This window comes from Erpetoichthys calabaricus, chromosome 18 (assembly GCF_900747795.2).
Source record: "Erpetoichthys calabaricus chromosome 18, fErpCal1.3, whole genome shotgun sequence".
Lineage (NCBI taxonomy): Eukaryota > Metazoa > Chordata > Cladistia > Polypteriformes > Polypteridae > Erpetoichthys > Erpetoichthys calabaricus.
The window spans coordinates 74,562,748-74,583,823 of NC_041411.2; the positions used below are offsets into that span (position 1 = coordinate 74,562,748).

The 21,076-nt window shown below is 43.8% G+C and overlaps 1 protein-coding gene across 3 annotated transcripts in view; it reads right to left on the reverse strand.

Moving 5' to 3' along the window:
- The window catches only part of ip6k1 (inositol hexakisphosphate kinase 1), a 58,144-nt gene that overhangs the window by 14,235 nt on the left and 22,833 nt on the right, over nt 1-21,076 (reverse strand). For 2 of the 3 annotated variants that reach the window (XM_028825361.2, XM_028825362.2), the window contains exons 2-3: nt 16,284-16,683; nt 1,149-1,353 (exon numbers count right to left, since the gene is read on the reverse strand). In XM_028825361.2, coding sequence (XP_028681194.1) covers nt 1,149-1,353; nt 16,284-16,683 — 605 coding nt within the window. Of the gene's footprint in view, nt 1-1,148; nt 1,354-16,242; nt 16,684-21,076 lie in introns of those variants that run through there. The other variant, XM_051921026.1, reaches the window with a different exon arrangement.

A 21,076-nucleotide genomic window follows, 5' to 3' on the forward strand; every position in this document is an offset into this window, starting at 1 on the left:
TTATCATCCAGTTCAGGGGTTGCCAGCTCTGGTCCTGGAGGACCACCGTGGCTGCAGGTTTTCATTCTAACCCGTTTTTTAATGAGTGACCCGTTTGTTTTTCTAATCTTGTGAATTCATTTTAATTGAATTGCTTTTTTAAGATTTGTTCCTCTGAATTGCTTCATTTCTTTCCTTAAATGGCACCTAAACAGAAATGAAATGTGAAGCAAGTGAGCCAACAGAAGACCAACTCAGTCAGGGCCTCAAACTCCAATCAATTTCATCCTAACCAGTTGCTTAATTGGGCACTGATTCTTATCATTCATTAAACCTGTTCTTTAATTCCATGGCTTGTTGCTGCTCTTCGTGGTGCAACAGCAAACATTTCTGTAATTGCTGATTTTCTCTTTTCTGTTCAAGTGTTCTGTGGACCTGAGCAGATTAACATTCCTGAGACGTTCATCTTTCTTTATTTTCAGATATTGTGTGATGGACACCAGTTGTTTTGGCTCATTTTGTATCTCATTATTGTTTGTCTGCTAATTAAGGAAAAAAAATTAAGGGGTCCGAGTCTTCAAGAGCACGTCAATTGCAATGAATTCAAACCGAGTAAATTAGCAGCAAAAACAGGTCACTCATTAAGAAAAAGGGTTAATATGATGGTGGTCCTCCAGGACCGGAGTTGGCGACCCCTGATCCAGTTAACACTGGGAACTGGCCAACTCGATTTAATTTCAAAAGCAACAAGGGCATAGTGGTGCTCAAACATAAAGAATGCTGGCAGTCACCTCCACTTCGCCCTCTGGTGGTCGTTCCAAGTGTCAAGTGGATGATCACATGCATACAAGATCTCAACCTCCCCCCCACCCAAGAGAAGGGGGTGGGTTACAGTTGATTTCACCATAAAGTACTTTTAGTCGACCAATGAGTAACATGTGTGCCGAGTTCCATGAAAATCACTCTAGCCGTTCGGAAGTGATGCTAGAACATACATACACACACAGACTTTATATTATATATTATACAGTGTGTATGTGTATATATATATTATATAGACACACACACATTACGCAAAAAGAAAAAGAATGTCAAAAAGTATTCATTTTAGTGAGGTTGGCGAGCTGACATCAACAAGCATGCGGCACAAGGTTTTGCATTAACTTTACCTCTCTGAATTGTCACCGTCATGTGGCACTCTTTCTTCTTTGTGGTCACTGCTAGATCGGTGCAAACTGCGGCGCGAGTGTTTCCTGCGTGGTTGGTCCCTTTCAGGCACTTCCTCATGATCCATTCCCTCACTGTCCTCATAAGGATATGCAACTAGGTGGATATAACCGTCACTGTCGCCCTCAAAGCAAACAAGCACCACTCCTGTAGGGAAAAAGAAACAAATAACAAATGGAGTGACATTCGTCAGTGAGACGGCCTAATCAGACATTCTGCTGCTTTTCAGTCTTCTGCAATTCAAAAGATGATTTCACTAAAATGAAATTCTCCATTTTGCTTATGTGTCAGGTGACTTGCATTAAATGTAGATAGAATCTTCTAGTAGAGGATAAACTGGTTTTTAATAATTCTATACGATGCAATAGACTGGCATCCCTCTAGGACAGGGATGGGCAATGTTGGTCCTGGAGAGCCGCAGTGGCTACAGGTTTTTGTTCCAATGAGAAGTCAATTATTGCTGATGAAGCTCTTATTACTTAAGTGACATTTTGATGCTTCATTTTAGTGGTCTCGCTTGTTAAAGTTCCCCACCCTTAATTGCCTATTTCAATCTTAAACTGCTGCATTCAGTGTTTTATTGGCTCCTTATTTAGTGATCAAGCTGTAAATGACAAAGCAGCCAGCAGTTCTTCATCTCGCTTGTTTCCATTTACATCTGTGTGTGTTCATCATGCACCATTTGATTTAATAAAAAACTTAATAGAAAAATGTGACAGACTGAAAATGATACATTTTAGGTTTCAACTCATTTGGATGACATCCATGGAAAGGAAAAAAAAAAATCTACGATACAAGAACCTTACATTGCAGACTAACAGGCCATAAAAATAAATCAGGTCTGAGATTGGCAAGGATTGGTTTCTAATGAAGCAGTTGGGTTGGAATGAAAACCTGCAGCCACTGCGGCCCACCAGGACAGACATTGCCCACTCCTGCTCTAGGACAGTCTCTTTCTCGCACTCCCTTGCTGCCAATATCTTTGTCTACTTGTAATCTTTTGACTGAATAATTGGATTGTGAAACGTATATGTGGATGGACATTCCACTCAGAATCGCATTTCTTCCACAGTGCTTTGAAAAAGTATTCCTTCTACCCCACATTGAATTTGAAGTAGATTATAATCCGAACTACTCTTACCCTGACAGTTCTGGTTAAACCTTTAGGCACCATGCCATATCAAGCAAAAATGTTAACAATTACTTCAAAGTATTCATCCCGTTTGGAAGTTCAAGCATAAATTTCCTCAGATCCCACACACTTTATTGGAGAGCCACCTTTTGTTTTGTTCTTTATCTCGACTTGTACAATTTCTTCTACAGTACCACATTTCAAACATCTATTCCACAATAACACTACAAGATTAAATAAATTTCATTAGGAAACAAGAAATGGTTTATAAAAAAAGATTTTTTTCACTGGGTTTTAAAAATGATGTCTTCAAGGTGGTGGCCATCATTAGCGATACATTCTTCAAGACGATTTCTTAACGCTTGGATGACTTGTTCGGCCATTTCCAGGGTCATAGCAGCGATTTCGTGGCAAACAGCATCCTTGAGGGCTTCAAGGTTTTGAGGTCGCTGTGTGAATACCTTTGACTTGAGAGAGCCACCACAAAAAGAAATCATACAGAGCGAGATCAGGCGAATGTGAAGGCCACCCAACATTGCCGCGCAGGGAGATCTGCTTTCCCGGAAACATCTCTTGCAAAACTTGCATGGATCTCCGTGCCGTATGAGCTGTCACTCCATCCTTTTGAAACCAGGCATTCACTACATCCATTTCTTCTAGTTGGGGCTACAAAAAGTTCTCTAGCATTTCAATGTAACGTTCTGAAGTGATGGTGACTGTTGCACCCCCTCCCAAAAATAAGGGCCTACAACAATGCCAAATTTTGTAACGGTGCACCAAACTGTAACACACTCACTGTGATGGGGTCTCTGAAGAAGTTCATGAGGGTTGGTTTCAGCCCGAAAGCTAAAGTTTTGCATTCAAATGGAAATGTGCTTCTTCGCTGCACCGGACAATGGCATCTCGATGAACGGTTTGCAGAATATTCGCGCACAACTCTTTACGGCTCTCCCAGTCTCTCTCAGTGAGTTCCTGCACTACCATCATTTTGTATGGATGGAAATGAAGGTCTTCATGCAAAATCCTACTCAAAGATGTGTTGGAAATGCCTAAGGCAGAAGTGCGCCGAACATCTAGGACACAGCAAAATCGATGTCCTTACAGCTTGGTTGTTTTCAGGCGTTCGTACAGTCCAATGAAGGCCGATGGTTCTTATTATGTATTGTGGAACAGATTTTCTGTTCAATTTTGTACCTGTCTGTCTAAATTTAGCCACCCACTGAAGAATTGTTTTCCGATTTGGGACATCACTGTTAGGAGGAATGCTGAAGTGCGTTGCGTAGTGATGATGGATTTGTTGTTTCTGAAGAACACTTCAACAGCGAAAACACGGTGCGCACCGGGACCAAGGGATGTTGCCAACTGAAAACTACAAAGGATCGCCTATCGAAGGACCCCCAACCTATTCGGCTGCCTCTACCTCGCACAACGACCTTGAGAAATGTGCTACTTTACTTTGGCTCACCCTGTATTAGGAATTTGTTAAGTTTTCGCAGAGCGCAGGGTCGGCCATTGTACAGCGCCCCTGGAGCTATTGCAATTTTAAGGACGTTGCTCAAGGGCCCAGCAGAGTAAGATCTCTTTTGGCAGTAACGGGGATTTGAACCGGCAACCTTCTGGATACCGGCGCAGAACCTTAGCCTCCACTCTGCTTTTCAGAGAAAATTAGAGGATCACGTCCAAATTCAATCTGTGAAAGTCCCACAGTAGGATAAACTTTCAAACAAACAATAGATTAATAGAGCAAATCAAGCAAATGACAAGACTTAATTGTGGAGAACGTAATAAGAACCATTTTGGACACCAAAAATCACTTGAAGGTCCGAATCTTGTATTGTACATAACTGGAAAAAAACTAACACCTCAATGCCTAGATCGGCCCATTCTGCCAAGGCTAGCTGCCAAGCAAAGGCATTCGATATGGATATTGCTGCAAGAATAACTGACAGTAGTTAAAGCGAGAAAAGTTATACGGAAGCAACTCTGGCCAAAACAAAAAATAAAACACAACTCTGACCACAAAACATTTGCACATCACCACTTTGAGGACACAGTGGTGAAAGGCCAGAATGTAGGAATGTGTGGCACACAATGAATACCACCCCCACTGTGGGAGTCCTATTAATTCCCCTTTATCACATTCTTGGTGAATGCCTTTTAGAGAGACTCCATGTTTGCGCTGGGATCTGCACCTGCACAGGGCAGCATGAGGTTTGGAGTGCAGTTTATGACAGACTGCCAGAGGAAAGCGAGAGACCGTGCGCCACAAATGACAATCTCATGCTGGCAGGTAATAATCTCTCTATCTGTTCAGCAGCTGGTGGCAGCAAGCTCTGGCTGAGGCTCACAGAGGGTAGATTTTTGCTTTGCTTATATATGCACTGATGAGTAATGCCGATTGCTACGGCTTTTACGGCATATGGCCAGAGTTCTGAAAAAGTGTACTTCCTCAAGGAGACTTCCATTGACGATGAAGGAGTATTGTTGTCCAGCACTGTGTAAAATCCACGTCAAATGCTGCAAAAAAAGTTGCTCTTACTAACAATTGGCAGGATGGCAGCATTTGCTAGTGCCATCCAGAGCAGGGGTCGCCAAGTTCGGACCTGGAGGACTACTGTGGCTGCAGGTTTTCATTCTAACCCTTTTTATAATGAATTCCCTGTTTGTGCTGTTAATCAACTTCTTAAATTGAATTGCTTTGTTAAGATTTCGTCATCGTTCCTCTGAATTGCTTCATTTCTTTCCTTAAATGGCACCCAAACAGAAATGAAATGTGAAGTGAGGGAGCCAACAGAAGGCCAACTCAGTCAGGGCCTCAAACTCCAACCAATTTCACTCCAACCAGCTGCTTAATGAGGCGACGATTGCTGTCATTAATTCATTCTTTGAGGGCTGAATATTTTTTCCAAAAAACTCAGCACACAATGCACTGGTTTCACACATCTCTCGCTACGTGCTGTGGCTGCTGTAGGCGCCTGTTCGACATCTCTGGCAGCAGTGGCTGCATAGGGGCGGCTCGATGACCACAGCAGGAATGCACAGCGGGCCGGCTACCTCTCTGTCTTCACATAGCGTGTGGGCAATGGTGGCAGTCGCAGTGTGATGCAATATGGTTTGTACCTCTTGTCATCATAAGTGGTGGTCCTCCCAGGCAAACGCTGCTGTAGGCGTATCGCCTACACAAACGTCACGATCAGCTGGGGACCAATCAGTCGATGCTGGTCCCTCACTTTCGTTTTCGATATCCCTCTCCAGATCTCTTGCATCAAACTCAAGATTCCAAAAAGTCAGAGTCCCGATTCAGTGATAAAACGTAAAATGTCCGTGGAGTATTTTGCTTTGCGTATTTGCTTTAGTCTCTCGCCAGATGTCGATGCCATTTTAGAGGCTGTTTGCTCTTCACTACTCTTTGTTACTAACCCTCACCTATTCTGTTTCTCTTCTCTGTACTCAAACGTGGCAGTTGGTGCCCACTGCCCACCTGCCAAGTTGTTTTGCCTGCCTAAGGTAAAGTCATCCCTGATGGAGGATCGCAGGAATCGTGGGGTAGAGGGGTCCTTTCATCGGATTGGCTGGCCCAGTACTGACAACTGTGGAATGGCCAATAGGGACAGGCAGCTTGATGGCTGAGGTCTTCAGGACTCTGAACAAATCCAAATCATATTATGGGATATCATATACTGTTAAATTCTGCTCCATACTTGTACATTTTTTATTTTTTATACTGTATTGAGGATTTGTTCTGTTCTGTGTATTGTATTGACCCCGGGGCGGCACGGTGGCGCAGTGGGTAGCGCTGCTGCCTCGCAGTTGGGAGACCTGGGGACCTGGGTTCGCTTCCCGGGTCCTCCCTGCGTGGAGTTTGCATGTTCTCCCCGTGTCTGCGTGGGTTTCCTCCCACAGTCCAAAGACATGCAGGTTAGGTGGACTGGCGATTCTAAATTGGCCCTAGTGTGTGCTTGGTGTATGGGTGTGTTTGTGTGTGTCCTGCGGTGGGTTGGCACCCTGCCCGGGATTGGTTCCTGCCTTATGCCCTGTGTTGGCTGGGATTGGCTCCAGTAGACCCCCGTGACCCTGTGTTCGGATTCAGTGGGTTGGAAAATGGATGAATGTATTGACCCCCTTCTTTTTGACACCCACTTTGCTACCTGGAAGTGGGGTCTCTCTATGAACTGCCTTTCCCAAGGTTTTTTCCATTTTTTCCCTACAAGGGTTTTTTTGCGAGTTTTTTCTGGTCTTCTTAGAGACTCAAGGCTGGGGGGCTGTCAAGAGGCAGGGCCTGTTAAAGCCCATTGTGGCACTTCTTGTGTGATTTTGGGCAATACAAAAATAAATTGTATTGTAATTGTATTGTACTCATGCATGTGCAAGGAATCGAGGTCAAATCAGCAAAGCTACGTAACTTTCCTTCAAGCCAACAGAGTCAAACTAAAATGTAAGGGTGAGTTTTATCGCAGTTTACAGCTGATTACCGTCCACAAAAGTCTAAATCAGCCCTGAAAGAGTTAAACCAATTCTTTAATTTCATGGCCTGTTGCTGCTCTGGTGGTGCATTAGCAGACATTTCAGAAATTTTTGATTTTTCTCTTTCCTAAAAGCGCTGGTAAAATGTTTGGGGGACCTGAGCAGACCGACATTCCGGAGACCTTCACCTTTCTTTATTTTCAGATATCGTATGATGGACACCAGTTGTTTTGTCGCATTTTGTTTCTCATTATTGTTTGGCTGCTAATTAAGGAAAACGAAACAATTAAGGGGTCTGAGTGTTCAAGAGCAAATCAATGAAAAGGAGTTCAAAAGAAGTTCATTAGTAGCAAAAACAGGTCACTCATTCTGAAAAGGGTTAGAATGAAAACCTGCAGCCGTGGTGGTCCTCCAGGACTGGAGTTGGCGACCCCTGATCTAGAGTGTCTTGAGGAAAAGCACTGACTGGCATAATATCCTGGAAGAAATGTTTAGAAAAACAAAAATCCAGCAGGGAGTGGTAGGGGGGGGGGCAAGGGTATAGAGACACTGACCACCCAACCCTCCCCCACTCCCCGATACATTATTATACCAGATGCCAATTTTCAACATAGCTTAGCTGTTGAAGGATAATTCCCAATGCCTTACTGTCATGCATCAACAATGCAGAGCTTGCGGGTAACAGATTATTTTTAGAAGAAGGAAAAAAAAAAGGACAGACGGCACAAGAGCAGTGAGGCTATAAACAGGTACAAAGAAGAGCACCGATATAAAAACAGCAGCTCGAGTTCACCATTTCAGAAACTGACGGCACTCCAAATAAGCACGTTGCAAACACGGACACCTCTGCGCTTTGGCGACACTACTAGCCGATTTGATATTCTAGGCGCCATTGCATCATGCCATTGTCTACACAGTACTGTCAGGGCCACATTTGATAAAGAAACTCGTACAAGAAATGCTTTAACAAAGGTAAAAGAAGCGCCATGTGTGGGCCCGCCGCCTACTCACACTTCTCTGCAGATAATATGCATTCACCTCAGAGGAACATTTATGTTTTAATTACAGAATCACATTCTTCTATATAAAAAAAAAAAAAAAAAAGACAGGATCTCCTACCATCCAGAGGATTTGACAAGCAGACATTCAAATGTTAAAATGTTCTTCTCATTCAATGAATAAGTGGATGACAGTCAAAACTACCCACAGTATTTACTACACCCAGAAATGTGCTTTTGTACACGAGCAGGCTGGGCGGCACAGTGGTAGCTCTGCTGCCTCGCAGTAAAGGAGACCTGGGTTCGCTTCCCGAGTCCTCCCTACATTGACTTTGCATGTTCTCCCCGTGTCTGCGTGGGTTTCCTCCCACAGTCCAAAGACATGCAGGTTAGGTGCATTGGCGATTTTAAAGCGTCCCGTGTGTGTGCCCAGCAGAGTGCTGGCACCCTGCCTGGGGTAGTTCCTGCCATGCACCCTGTGTTGGCTGGGATTGACTTCAGCAGACCCCCCGTGACCCTGTGTTAGGATATAGCAGGCTGGATGGATGGATGTTGGGCAGCACGGTGGCGCGGTGGGTAGCGCTGCTGCCTCGCAGTAAAGGAGACCTGGGTTCGCTTCCCGGGTCCTCCCTGTGTCTGCGTGGGTTTCCTCCCACAGTCCAAAGACATGCAGGTTAGGTGCATTGGCGATTCTAAATTGTCCCTAGTGTCTGCGTGTATGCCCTGTGTTGGGCTGGCGCCCTGCCCGGGATTTGTTCCTGCCTTGCGCTCTGTGTTGGCTGGGATGGACTCCAGCAGAACCTCGTGACCATGTAGTTAGGATATAGGATAATGGATGGATGGATGGATGTTGGGTGGCATGGTGGCGCAGTGGTAGTGCAACTGCCTTGCAGTAAGGAGATCTGGGTTCACTTCCGGGGTCCTCCCTGGGTGGAGTTTGCATGTTCTTCCCGTGTCTGCGTACGTTTCCTCCGGGTGCTCCAAAAGACATGCAGGTTAGGTGCATTGGCGATCCTAAATTGTCCCTAGTGTGTGCCCTGCGGTGTGCTGGCGCCTTGCCCGGGATTTGTTCCTGCCTTGCGCCCTGTGTTGGCTGAGATTGGCTCCAGCAGACCCCCCGTGAGCCTGTGTTAGGATATAGCGGGTTGGAGAATGACTGACTGACACGAGCAGGCTACACGGCAACGTTTTTTAAAAAAACGTAAGTATCTGCAAAGAGGAAATAAAGTTATACACTGAAGACAACTTTACAAATGGCCCAATGGGAAGCAAAGCCATCTCGGATCTAACACCATGTGTTGAATCTCCAATCTGGGTGTTGTTCAAGTGGAGATGGACCCTGTGAGAGTGTGAGTATTGGGGTAAATGAGTAGGCCCTGTGATGGAATGGCATCTGGTCCTAGGCTTTTTTAAAAATTTAATTGATTTTATTAAAATCAAATAACATTCCATACACAACTCAAGTTTTACAAAAGGTTTGAAACAAATCAACCCCCAACCCTGAGAAACAGAGCTAGGCCAGCAGTGCAAACCTTTATGCTAGTAAAACTAAGTGAATAAAGATAAATGGAGCAGAAGAGGGGAGAGAGCCTGCTTCCTCAATTAAAATGCTTCTTCTAAAATGTTATTGATTAGATCCTGCCAGGTTTTGAAAAAGTTTTGTTCAGATCCTCTTAAGGGCGAATTTGATTTTTTCCAGTTTCAAAAAGGTATATAACATCAGTTACCCACTGAATTAAAAGAGGTGAGTTAGGATTCTTCCAATTGAGCAAAATAAGTCTACGTGTCAATAGTGAAGTAAAGGCCATTCCAATTTATTTGTCCTTCTCCACTTTAAGCCCATCTGGAAGTCCACCAAACACAGCCGTTAATGGGTTAGGCACCCAAATATCTGAAAGACATTTAAAGATTTTGATCCAGAATGATGTTAATTTGGCGCGGGCCCAGAACATGTGGCCCAGTGAGGCCGGAGCTCGATTGCAACGTTCGCAGGTTGGATCTTGCCCCGGGAAAAAATTTTGGTCCTAGGCTTTTAATTACAGTAATCCCTCCTCCATCACGGGGGTTGCGTTCCAGAACCCCCCGCGAAAGGTGAAAATCCGTGAAGTAGAAACCATATGTTCATATGGTTATTTTTATATATTTTAAGCCCTTATAAACTCTCCCACACTATTATAAACATTTCCCGCACAATTATACAGCATAAACTCTTTGTATTCTCTTAGATATTAGGTAAGATTCGTTGAAATTATGTATGTAAACACAGTTTATATACAGTAAAACCTAAATATTATTTTAAAGATATCGAGCGTCTCCGATATCACATATGTTACAGCCATTACGACAGACAGGCCACCAGCAATAAATACGTACAATGCAAGAAAAATTGTATACAGTAAAATGTGTGTACAGTGACACTAAACTATGTACATGTAATAAGTACTGTACGTAGATAATTAATTATGGTTACTCACCAACAATGACACGACGACTTGTCCGATAACGATGAGTTTAATTTTACTGTACAACCAAGGATAGTGTTACAGCTCTTCTAAAGGAGCCTCTTCAGGCGACCGTGTAGCACCGCCGTTGTTCTTCTTCCAGCACTCTTCAATCCAAATCCCTAAAGCAGATTCCATCCAGACTACTGCCTTATCACGTCCATTTGCAACTCATTTTGCACCCTGGTTAAAGGACACTGCGGCCGTAGATCTTATATGCTTTTCCTCCTTTTTAAATAAAAAGAATCGTGGACTCATTGATGCTGTAATGATGTCCTGCAGCGGTGTAGCTGTTCCCTTCCTTCAACATATCCAAAACTTTTACCTTTTCTGCAATCATTTGCATCTTCTGTTGGCGCTTGGACACGGCCCCTGAAGCAGTAGCAGGAGCACGTTAATGCTGAATGAGTGAGATGAGACTTCCTGGTTAATGCAGCACTCTGTCGCTGAGCCAATCAGCAGCACACAGGAACTTAACTGCGTGCTCTGATTGGGTAGCTTCTCAGCCATCCGCCAATAGCATCTCTTGTATGAAATCAACTGGGCAAACCAACTGAGGAAGCATGTACCAGAAGTAAAAAGGCCCATTGTCCGCAGAAACCCGTGAAGCAGCGAAAAATCCGTGTTATATATTTAGATATGCTTACATATAAAATCCGCGATAGAGTGAAGCCGCGAAAGTCGAAGCGCGATATGGCGAGGGATTCCTGTAATTAATTTATGTATGGTCTTGTGCCCAGTGCTGCCAGGACAGGCTCGGGGAACCCCCCCCACATTACCGTGAGGACTGAACATTAGCAACGTAATCCAACCTGCAAACACCACAAAGGACGAAAAAAAATAAACAAACCTTCAGAATCATCGCCAGCAGCAGAATGCAAGCATCTGTACAATAACCTTGAAGACTAAGCATCACATTTGTGATGAATATTTATATTTATGACACAACCCTGGCTACTGTGGTGCACAGCTCAAAGACAAAGTCAACAAAGTCTGAGAGGAGTGAACCACGTTCTCGAGAACTACTTAGAAAAGAGACGCCTTTGACAAAATGTAAAGTCTGCTCTTCACCTAACAGGTGGTTGCCAAGTCCTCTTTACCAAGACAGAGATCTGAAAGAAACATGTGTGAGCAAATGTGTTATAAATGGCCTTTTAAAGGAAATGCTTGTAGGCCGAACCTCCTAAAACAGCAGAAGCCTCAAGCACCGCAGACACCTGTGGCGAGAACCTTTGTTGTATTTCAAACTGCCGGTCTCTGCTCTGAATTTACATTGCTTTTGTCCAGAAAAGTAGGCCTGGGTTGGCACTGACAGCTGCAGCTGTCTACATACTCCATTCACCAATCCAAGCCCAGATGAGCTGGATCCAAGAACTGCACAAATGATTTTCAATGAATAGTGCAAGAGCTTCCTTCACGGCCAGAAATTACAACGAGCTTGCCGACTTCAGTTACATTCTGCGTCTCTCGTTTCCTCCATTTCGTCAGAATTAAAAATGTATTTTTTTTTTTAAACCACAAATACCACAAGTCAACAGGAGTTGCTCACTCAAATAGAACGATTTTTTTTTTTTTTTTTTTTTAAATAAGGCCATGTTATTTAAAACTGATAAAGGAGCGGTGAAAGACACAGGGCCAAAAACTGCAGTTCTGCAAAAAAAAAAAAACTAGGAGTGTGCAACAAAGGGGCATTGATGGGTACTCTAAAAGCATGAGCTAATGCTGCCAGCCAAAACCGTATATGTAGGTTTAGGTCGCACGAATGTGACTTGGATTAGACAAAATTTGGAAAAGTCTAACTACAACAACTGCAACAAAATGTCTAAGGTCAAAATCTGTCAATTCTTAACTATGTAGAGTCCACTACAGAAAAACTAAGAAACTAGATGCACTATCAGTCCATCGTAACACTTTTTGTAGGTGGGGTGGTAGTTCACTGCAGCACACATTAACACTCACTCATTCACTTATCTACATTACTAAACGACAGTTAATTTATGCACGGCGGACGCACCGAAGCGCATGCGCACTGCGGCGCGGCGCCTCAGACTCAAACGCAGCGGCTTCGCTTTAGTTCAAATAGGGTTATTGAATTAAATGGAAACTTTACCATGCCTACGACCTGTGAACTAAACCTGAGGTAAAGCGTGCACGCCAGGTTCTACAGCCGCCCGGACGCGACCGCCCACACCACTGCATATACGACGACACAGCCATAAAAAAACAAAAACGAGACTGCATGAAGAAAGACAATAACAGAAGCGCGTTGAAATGAACTGTCCCAGGACGCAACCACAACTCCATATTTCATCACGCAGCGGCTTCCCACCGAGGCGCATACGTACTTCACCGTGGCGCTCGCCCCAGAGTCAAACGCAGCGGCTTCCCAGAGTCAGTAGGTGGCGCCCACACAACACATCCTGTACACTACACTGGCTCTAATCCACTGTGCCAGTAATATAGATCACATAACGGTCACAGACTCAAACCCAGTGGCTTCTCAGACTCAGTGGCTGGCACACGAACACCACAACCTGTAAACTAAACTTGCTGTGCTCCACTCTGCCAGCAGTCGGTGTCACCAAAGGCAACGGAATCACGTCTCCACAAAACGAAACCGCCTTATCCATATTACTAACCGAGAATGCTAAACCGGATGATGGACGCAGGCACATCCGGCCATGGGCCGTAGCTGCAAAAAGACGTACTGCGCAGGCGCAAAAAGAGTCCGCGAGAGTCGGCTGAGGAGCCGAGAAAGGCGGACAAAAGAGGGCGAGAGAGGCGGATGAGGGGCCGCGAGAGGCGCAGGCGCAAAAAGAGTCCGCGAGAGTCGGAGAAAGGCGGAGAAAAGAGGGCGACAAAGGCGGATGAGGGGCCGCGAGTGGCGGACAAGACCACAGAAAAAAGGAGTGAGCACATACAAAAAGGAGAAATGAGGCGCAAAGTCAAACGCAGGAAAAGCACGAAACACATTGCACACGAAACTAGACCCGAAAAAAAAAAAAAAAAAAAAAGAGGCTCGCACACAACAGCAAGGCACCCCCCCCCCCCCTACAGGCACCGGACAGGACACACACCAAGAGGGGGATTCAACAAGCCCATGGAACACAAAAAAAAGAACACAAAACCACCCCACAGACCCTACAAGCGAGGGACGGGACACACACAAAGAGGGGGATTCAACAAGACACAGGAACACAAAAAGAAAGAAGACGCTCGCGCGACAACAATCCTCAACACCAAAGAACCCCCCCCCCCCCCCACATCCATAAGAAGTCACACCCAAAGCCACATATTCTAAAGTGAACGTCAGCACCTTCATACTAGACAGCATAGGTGTCAGCATTGGTGGATCTCCTTACAATAAAGCACTATTAACCGTTCAACTGCAGAAAAGGAAACATATTGAAACAAGTCATGAATACACGGTCACGGGTACAAAACGAAAAGGAAAGGATAACAGGAACAAACACACGAACATGAAAGAAACAACAAAATAGACGGCTATGCAGCATAGGTGGATCTCATTACCATAAGGCACTATTAACCGTTCAACCGCAGAAAAGTCTCCATATTAACAGTGAGTGCAATACTTCTTATTACTTATCCATATTTCTAAAAGAAAAAATGTCTCGACTCCAAAAACGCAAAGCTCAACTACAGCTTCTAACTAACGATATACCTAAAAGTAAAAACTTTATGAACTGCGTTAGATCCTACAATAGTTCATTTGCTTTTAGTAAATATCAGGCCACCAAAAGGCAATGGCCCATACTGCTTTCCCATATGTGCACAAATACTGCATCGCATTGGAACAGTGCACCCTGAAACAAATCAACAACGCAAATATGCACAAATCTACATCCTAGATCCACATGACGCAAACTATCAATCAAAGTGCTGCATCGCAACAGGCACGGATTCAAAACGAAACACCTCCCGTCTCAGACATGCGTTAACGGCAAGGAAGGCTACAACGGGCATCTCACACAGCACAGGCAAATCGATTACAGCTCCAAAACAACACGTCCCAAATACTACATATGCAACAACGCGCCTCTCAAACGGCACAAACAAAACATACCCCAGAAAAATTCATTCCGATTAATGAATGTCATTTGCAATCATTGTCATTCAGTTCACTTCCCTGAAGAAACAACTGGCAATACAAGTAATACATTTAGACGTTGTTGTCAAAAGGGTCAAATTAGACTGCCTCCTTTACATTCATATACTGAATATCTACAGAAGATTCTAACTGACGATGTACCTGAAAGTGAAATCTTTATCAACTGCATTAGATCCTACAAATCGGTATCCACTATGAACATTAACAGTGGCACTGCACGTGACATCCGTCTTCAAAAAATGTTGTTTATTGATGAATGTACAATGGCATGAAGTCACTTACTCAACACCATTCATAAACTTCTACAAACGTTTATGAATAATAATATTCGATTTGGAGGAAAGGTACTTTTATTAGGAGGAGATTTTAAACAGTGATTAGCTATTCTTCCAGATGCCATGCACTCAGCTATTGTTCAGTGCACCTTAAAATACGCAGACAATTGCCATTGCTTTCAAAAGATACAGTTAGTAAAAAAGATACGATGTCCAGAACCAGATCATAACAATTGCTTATTACAACTGAGAGATGGTACACTCACCAATACAGATGGACTTCAGCCACATATTATTACAATTCCTCAAACCTTTATCTGCGACGACTTAGTTACAGAGAGATTTGGAACAGCAATCTCATTAGACCAAATGCCCCTTTTAACACAACGCACTATATTATGTCCAAAAAATATTAATGTGGAAAACATAAATACCCAAGTCATTCCATTACTTCCTGGAGAGACACAACTCTAAGCTCTGACAAAGTTGACTCTGATCACGATAATGACCATCTTCATTGACCTTACAAGTTCTGACCTGGAATTACCTTTTACACTTAAACGGCGTGTACAAAGAAATTTTCCAATAAACCTTTACACTGTGCCACACACTTTATTGTTTGCTTTCTATTTGCATCATCTACACCTTCACACTATTCTATATCTCATTCATACATCACGCTCTTTGTCATTCCCAACACCAGGGGTTGGCGAGCGAAGCGAGCAGGGGGCGGAGCCCCCTAGTTTCATATACCTAACCTGCAAATCTTTAGGAAGTTGGAGGAAATACAGTAAACATATGGACAAGGGGAGGAAGTAGAAACACTTGAATTAGCTGCTGCTGCCCATCACAAGATCACTCAATCCATATTTTAAATGGTGCCTTTGACATTGAGAACCTCCTCAAGATGTTTTACCATAAGTACGCAGTGTATAATAGCAGGTGGGTGTGCACAGGCTCCCCAGAGGGGGTGAAAGGACCTTTATGTGCCCAGAGGGCCAACATAATGGAAAAACAGGACTGCCTATCAGTGTCATGGACAACCCGCCACCCAGTGTGCGAGGTGGTAGCATCCCTTTTGTCGGACCACACATGCACATAATCATGGGGCAACCTGGGAATTGTAGACTTGTTGGGCACCCCTTAGTGGTGCTGTAGAATGAACTACCAATAATAAGGATCCCAGTTTTGAGGGGCTTCCACCTGACCTGGATGTACTTTTTGGGCACATCTCTGATCATGATGGAAAGTTGATTCAGGCACTATGACAATGAACTCTACAGCACAATCTGCCACAGTTCTTATTGTGGTGGCCGCCGAGCCACTAGATATGACAACTCTCCTACAACCACCTAAACCTATTTTATTCACTTCTGGTCCAGGGTGACTTTTCATAGACATGTGTCCTAAGGAGGGTTACTTTCTGCTTTGCCTCAGTGTTGCCAGAATAAAGTTCTGGCTCACAGAAAAAATGAACTAGGCCCATCAGATTCAATCATGGAAGAGTTGACAAGAAGTAAAGCATAATCGCACTTACTGTCCATTCCTTCTGGAATGCTGGGTGAACGCTAATCCTACCTTTGTACTCTGGCGTGAACTCCTTCATTTCTGGAGGCAGGGACTCATAGAAGCGTTGCTCTCTTTGTATGAGGGGTTTGCAGATTGTGTGATCGTCATAGCGCATCATGCTGGTGTGACCTCCCACCTGGTGAACAAAGGGCTGCAGAAGGACGCCTCCTTTGCTCCGGCCTGGCCCCAGGCTTTTGCCCTGCTTCCCCACTTCCATGGTTTGCGAAAGGCACATGGCGTTGGTGGGCTGCGAGGTGCTGGAGGCATAGGCTGGCAGGCACAGGCTGAGGGACAGAGAGGAGCACGCAGACTGCTGCGCCTGCAAGCACGTTCTGCTGCTGGGAGGCGGAGCCAGAACGACAGCGAAAGCCACAGGCAGATCAGGTCCCTTGGGATTTGGAGGTGAATACTAGGAAAGAGGAGAAAAATAAAGCAGTTAATTCTCTCAAGTTTTAAGATTCACACAGGGCACTTAATAAAGGCTGCCTGATCAGATTGCTGATGGATAGATTTTATTTATATAGCGTCTGTCCCATGCTTAGATAGACAGATAGATAAAACGATTTGTCCCCAGGGGGAATGTTGGCTATTTACAGAAGCTCTTTAAATAAATAAATACAATAATAGGTAGATAATTATGAAAATAAATAAATCAATAAATATTCACGCACATACACACACAACACTTTGGTCTGTACCCACACTTTAGGTTCCTAAAAAGTATATAGCCCAATGACTGCTTAAAAATAGCAAAAGAGCCCAATGCCTGGGGTGGATACAGTTGTGCTTGAAAGTTTCTGGAACACTGTAGAATTCTCTATATTTTTGCATAAATATGACCTAAAACATCATCAGATTTTCACTCAAGTCCTAAAAGCAGATAAAGAGAAACCGGTTAAACAAATGAGACAAAAATATTCTACTTGGTCATTTATTTATTGAGGAAAATGATCGAATATTACATATTTGTGAGTGGCAAAAGTATGTGAACCTCTAGGATTAGCAGTTAGTTTGAAGGTGAAATTCGAGTCCGGTGTTTTCAATCAATGGGATGACAATCAGGTGTGAGTGGGCACCCTGTGTTATCTAAAGAACAGAGATCTATCAAAGTCTGCTCTTCACAACACACGTTTGTGGAAGTGCATCATGGCACGAACAAAGGAGATTTCTGAGGACCTCAGAAAAAGAGTTGTTGATGCTCATCAGGCTGGAAAAGGTTACAAAACCATCTCTAAAGAGTTTGGACTCCACCAATCCACAGTCAGACAGATTGTGTACAAATGGAGAAAAATTCAAGATCATTGTTACCCTCCCCAGGAGTGGTCGACCAACAAAGATCACTCCAAGAGCAAGGCGTGTAATAGTCGGCGAGGTCACAAAGGACCCCAGGGTAACTTCTAAGCAACTGAAGGCCTCTCTCACATTGGCTAATGTTCATGAGTCCACCATCAGGAGAACACTGAACAACAATGGTGTGCATGGCAGGGTTGCAAGGAGAAAGCCACTGCTCTCCAAAAAAACATTGCTGCTCGTTTGCAGTTTGCTAAAGATCACGCGAACAAACCAGAAGGGTATTGGAAGAATGTTTTGTGGACGGAGGAGACCAAAATAGAACTTTTTGGTTTAAATGAAAAGCGTTATGTTTGGAGAAAGGAAAACACTGCATTCCAGCATAAGAACCTTATCCCATCTGTGAAACATGGTGGTGGTAGTATCATGGTTTGGGCCTGTTTTGCTGCATCTGGGCCAGGACGGCTTGCCTTCATTGATGGAACAATGAATTGTGAATTATATCAGAGAATTCTAAAGGAAAATGTCAGGACATCTGTCCATGAACTGAATCTCAAGAGAAGGTGGGTCATGCGGCAAGACAACGACCCTAAGCACACAAGTCGTTCTACCAAAGAATGGTTAAAGAAGAATAAAGTTAATGTTTTGGAATGGCCAAGTCAAAGTCCTGACCTTAATCCAATCAAAATGTTGTGGAAGGACCTGAAGCGAGCAGTTAATGTGAGGAAACCCACCAACATCCCAGAGTTGAAGCTGTTCTGTACGGAGGAATGGGCTCCAATTCCTCCAAGCCGGTGTGCAGGACTGATCAACAGTTACTGGAAACGTTTAGTTACAGTTATTGCTGCAAAGGGGGGTCACACCAGATACTGAGAGCAAAGGTTCACATACTTTTGCCACTCACAAATATATAATATTCGATCATTTTCCTTAAAAAATAAATGACCAAGTATAATATTTTTGTCTCATTTGTTTAACTGGTTTCTCTTTATCTACTTTTAGGACTTGAGTGAAAATCTGATGATGTTTTAGGTCATAGTTATGCAGAAATACAGAAAATTCTGAAGGGTTCACAAACTTTCAAGCACAACTGTAAATATGACACACTGGAAAACTTTAAGCCCAATGGCAAAGACCATATACAAGAGCGAATAGCAGGGGAAGGGGTACCAGATGGGTGAAAAACATGGTAAACATTTGTTGGAGGGGGGTGTTGAAAAATAGCCTTTAAAAAGTACCCCAAAAAAACCACAACCTGCGAAACCCCCCTTTTTTCTGCAGATGATGATGAAAAATAGCTCAACTGGACGAAAAAAAAAAAACGCAGACCTGGCAACGCTGCACCATAGTGTTTCACGACACACTTCTGCTGAATAATTCGTCGGCTCAAAGTCCTCAGTGTTAGTGTGTCAGAGAGAGGATGTGCAGCATTGTTCATAATGGCACTCACTTTTTATTTTAATTTTCACCTTCGCTGTGACCTCCAGGAGGTGTCCAGAGTGAGTGCTATAACCGAGATGCCCTTTTAATTAGATTGTTGATTCAGTGGGCCTCTCTTGAAGTGACGTTACCAGTCCAGTGCAACGCAGTGTAGAAAATTGCACTGACCGTCAGAGTTATGGAAGATGTGAAGGATGTCACTTCCTACATTAAAGGAACACAGTCTCCTAAGGAAAACGAGGCTGCTCTGTCCTTTCTTCTAAAGGTCCTCTCTGTTTTGAGACAATATTAACCAGTCAGTAATTTGGACCCCCCCCTCCCAAGTACTTGTAGGAGTGGACCACCTCTAATCCACTCCTTTAATAGTGACCAGACACAGAGGCTCTTTGGTGCGGTGAAAATCAATAACCAGTTCCTTGTTTTTTTGCTGATGTTCAGATGCCGACAATTCTCTTTGCACCAAGGAAACAAAACTTTTCCACTGGACTCCTCTCTTCTATCTCATCCCCCTTATTAGTACACCCCCATAAGTGCAGAATCATCTGAGAATTTCAGCAAGTGACATGACATGCTGTTATAGTTATAGTCTGAGGTGTACAGAGTAAAGGAGACAGGACTCTTCCTTGTAGTGCTCCAATTAGAAAATGCGATAAGAAGGACAAAGCTCCACATGGCGTGTCTGAACATACATACACACACACACACACACACACACACACACACACACACACACACAACCTAAGGATGCCTCACACTTGCCGTTTCTCTTTGAAATTTTCAGTTGTTATTTTGAACTACAGAGATGATGCAGTACAAAAGTTTAGGCTACTGTCTTTCAGCAACCAGCAGATGTGTTTCTTAATTTTTTGCTGAAGCCGTCATTTCTGTTATCTCTCGATTATAAAAAAAAAAATCTTGCGACAAGACAAGACTTTTTTTTTCCTGCGACGAGACGTGATCTGCTGAAGAGAGACAGAGAGACACTTTCACGTCCCGTGAGACGGACAAGTCACGTCATACTTACAACCTTTGGAAGCAAGTCCCGTGATGCACATGCAGAGCAGGTTAGAGGTAGTGGAAGTAGGAAAATTCGAAAGTCTCAAATAAAATGAGAGTAAAGATCGCATTAGCGCAAACAAACAGCAAATAATGGAACAGTGAAAAGAGATCAAATAGTGTTTGAGGATGTCTGGGGGACAAGAGAGACAAGGCAGTGAGACATAAGGACAGCTGCTGTACAGGCTTTTAAAATGTTTGAAGTGCCACATGAAATGCAGGTCACGCAGCATGGCAGCAGCTGATCGAGCAAAGAGGAGGTTAAAAAAAAAAACGTATTTGCTTCCCATTGTATCACCATTTAAGAGGTGTTTCGGAGGAGCGGCCGCGTCTCCTTGGGGTGAGTTCAGCCCACCTCTTCACAACGGCACGTAGTGTTGGCGAACGAAGTGCATATCACGCGGCACGGCAGCAACAGCAAGCCAGCAGCTGATCGAGCAAAGAGGAGGTAAAAAAGATATATGTATTTGTTTCCCATTGGATCACCGTTGAAGAGGAGTTTCGGAGGAGCGGCCGCGTCTCCTTGGGGTGCGTTCAGCCCTCCTCTTCACAACGGCGCATAGCGCTGGCGCCCCCATGTCATTTAAAAAAAAAAAAAAGCAAATGTAGTGGTTTTTTTTTTACCAGCTGTACCACACAGTAAGCAGGTCTGGAAAAAAAATGCCAACTGCAGTATACAGAGCACACAAACTCCAGTCACTCTTTTTCTTTTGCGATTACAAAAAGAAACCAGTATTGCATTCTTTTTGTCTAGTAGGTAGAGCAATGGTGGGTAGAAATATTGCTTTTACTCGATTCTAAAACAAATACTTATTTGAATAACTGAAAGGTTGTTAAAATGAACCGTAAAAATTACACTCTACCAGTTAAAACTCTAAAAGGGATTATCTGGGATAAGCATAAATACAAAATAAATTCTGCACGAGAGACAGAAATAGTGATGAGATAAATGGACTGCGAGGTGACCCAGCTAAGCTGCTTTGCTGGACTGACAGTTTCATTTGCCAAAGGGTGGG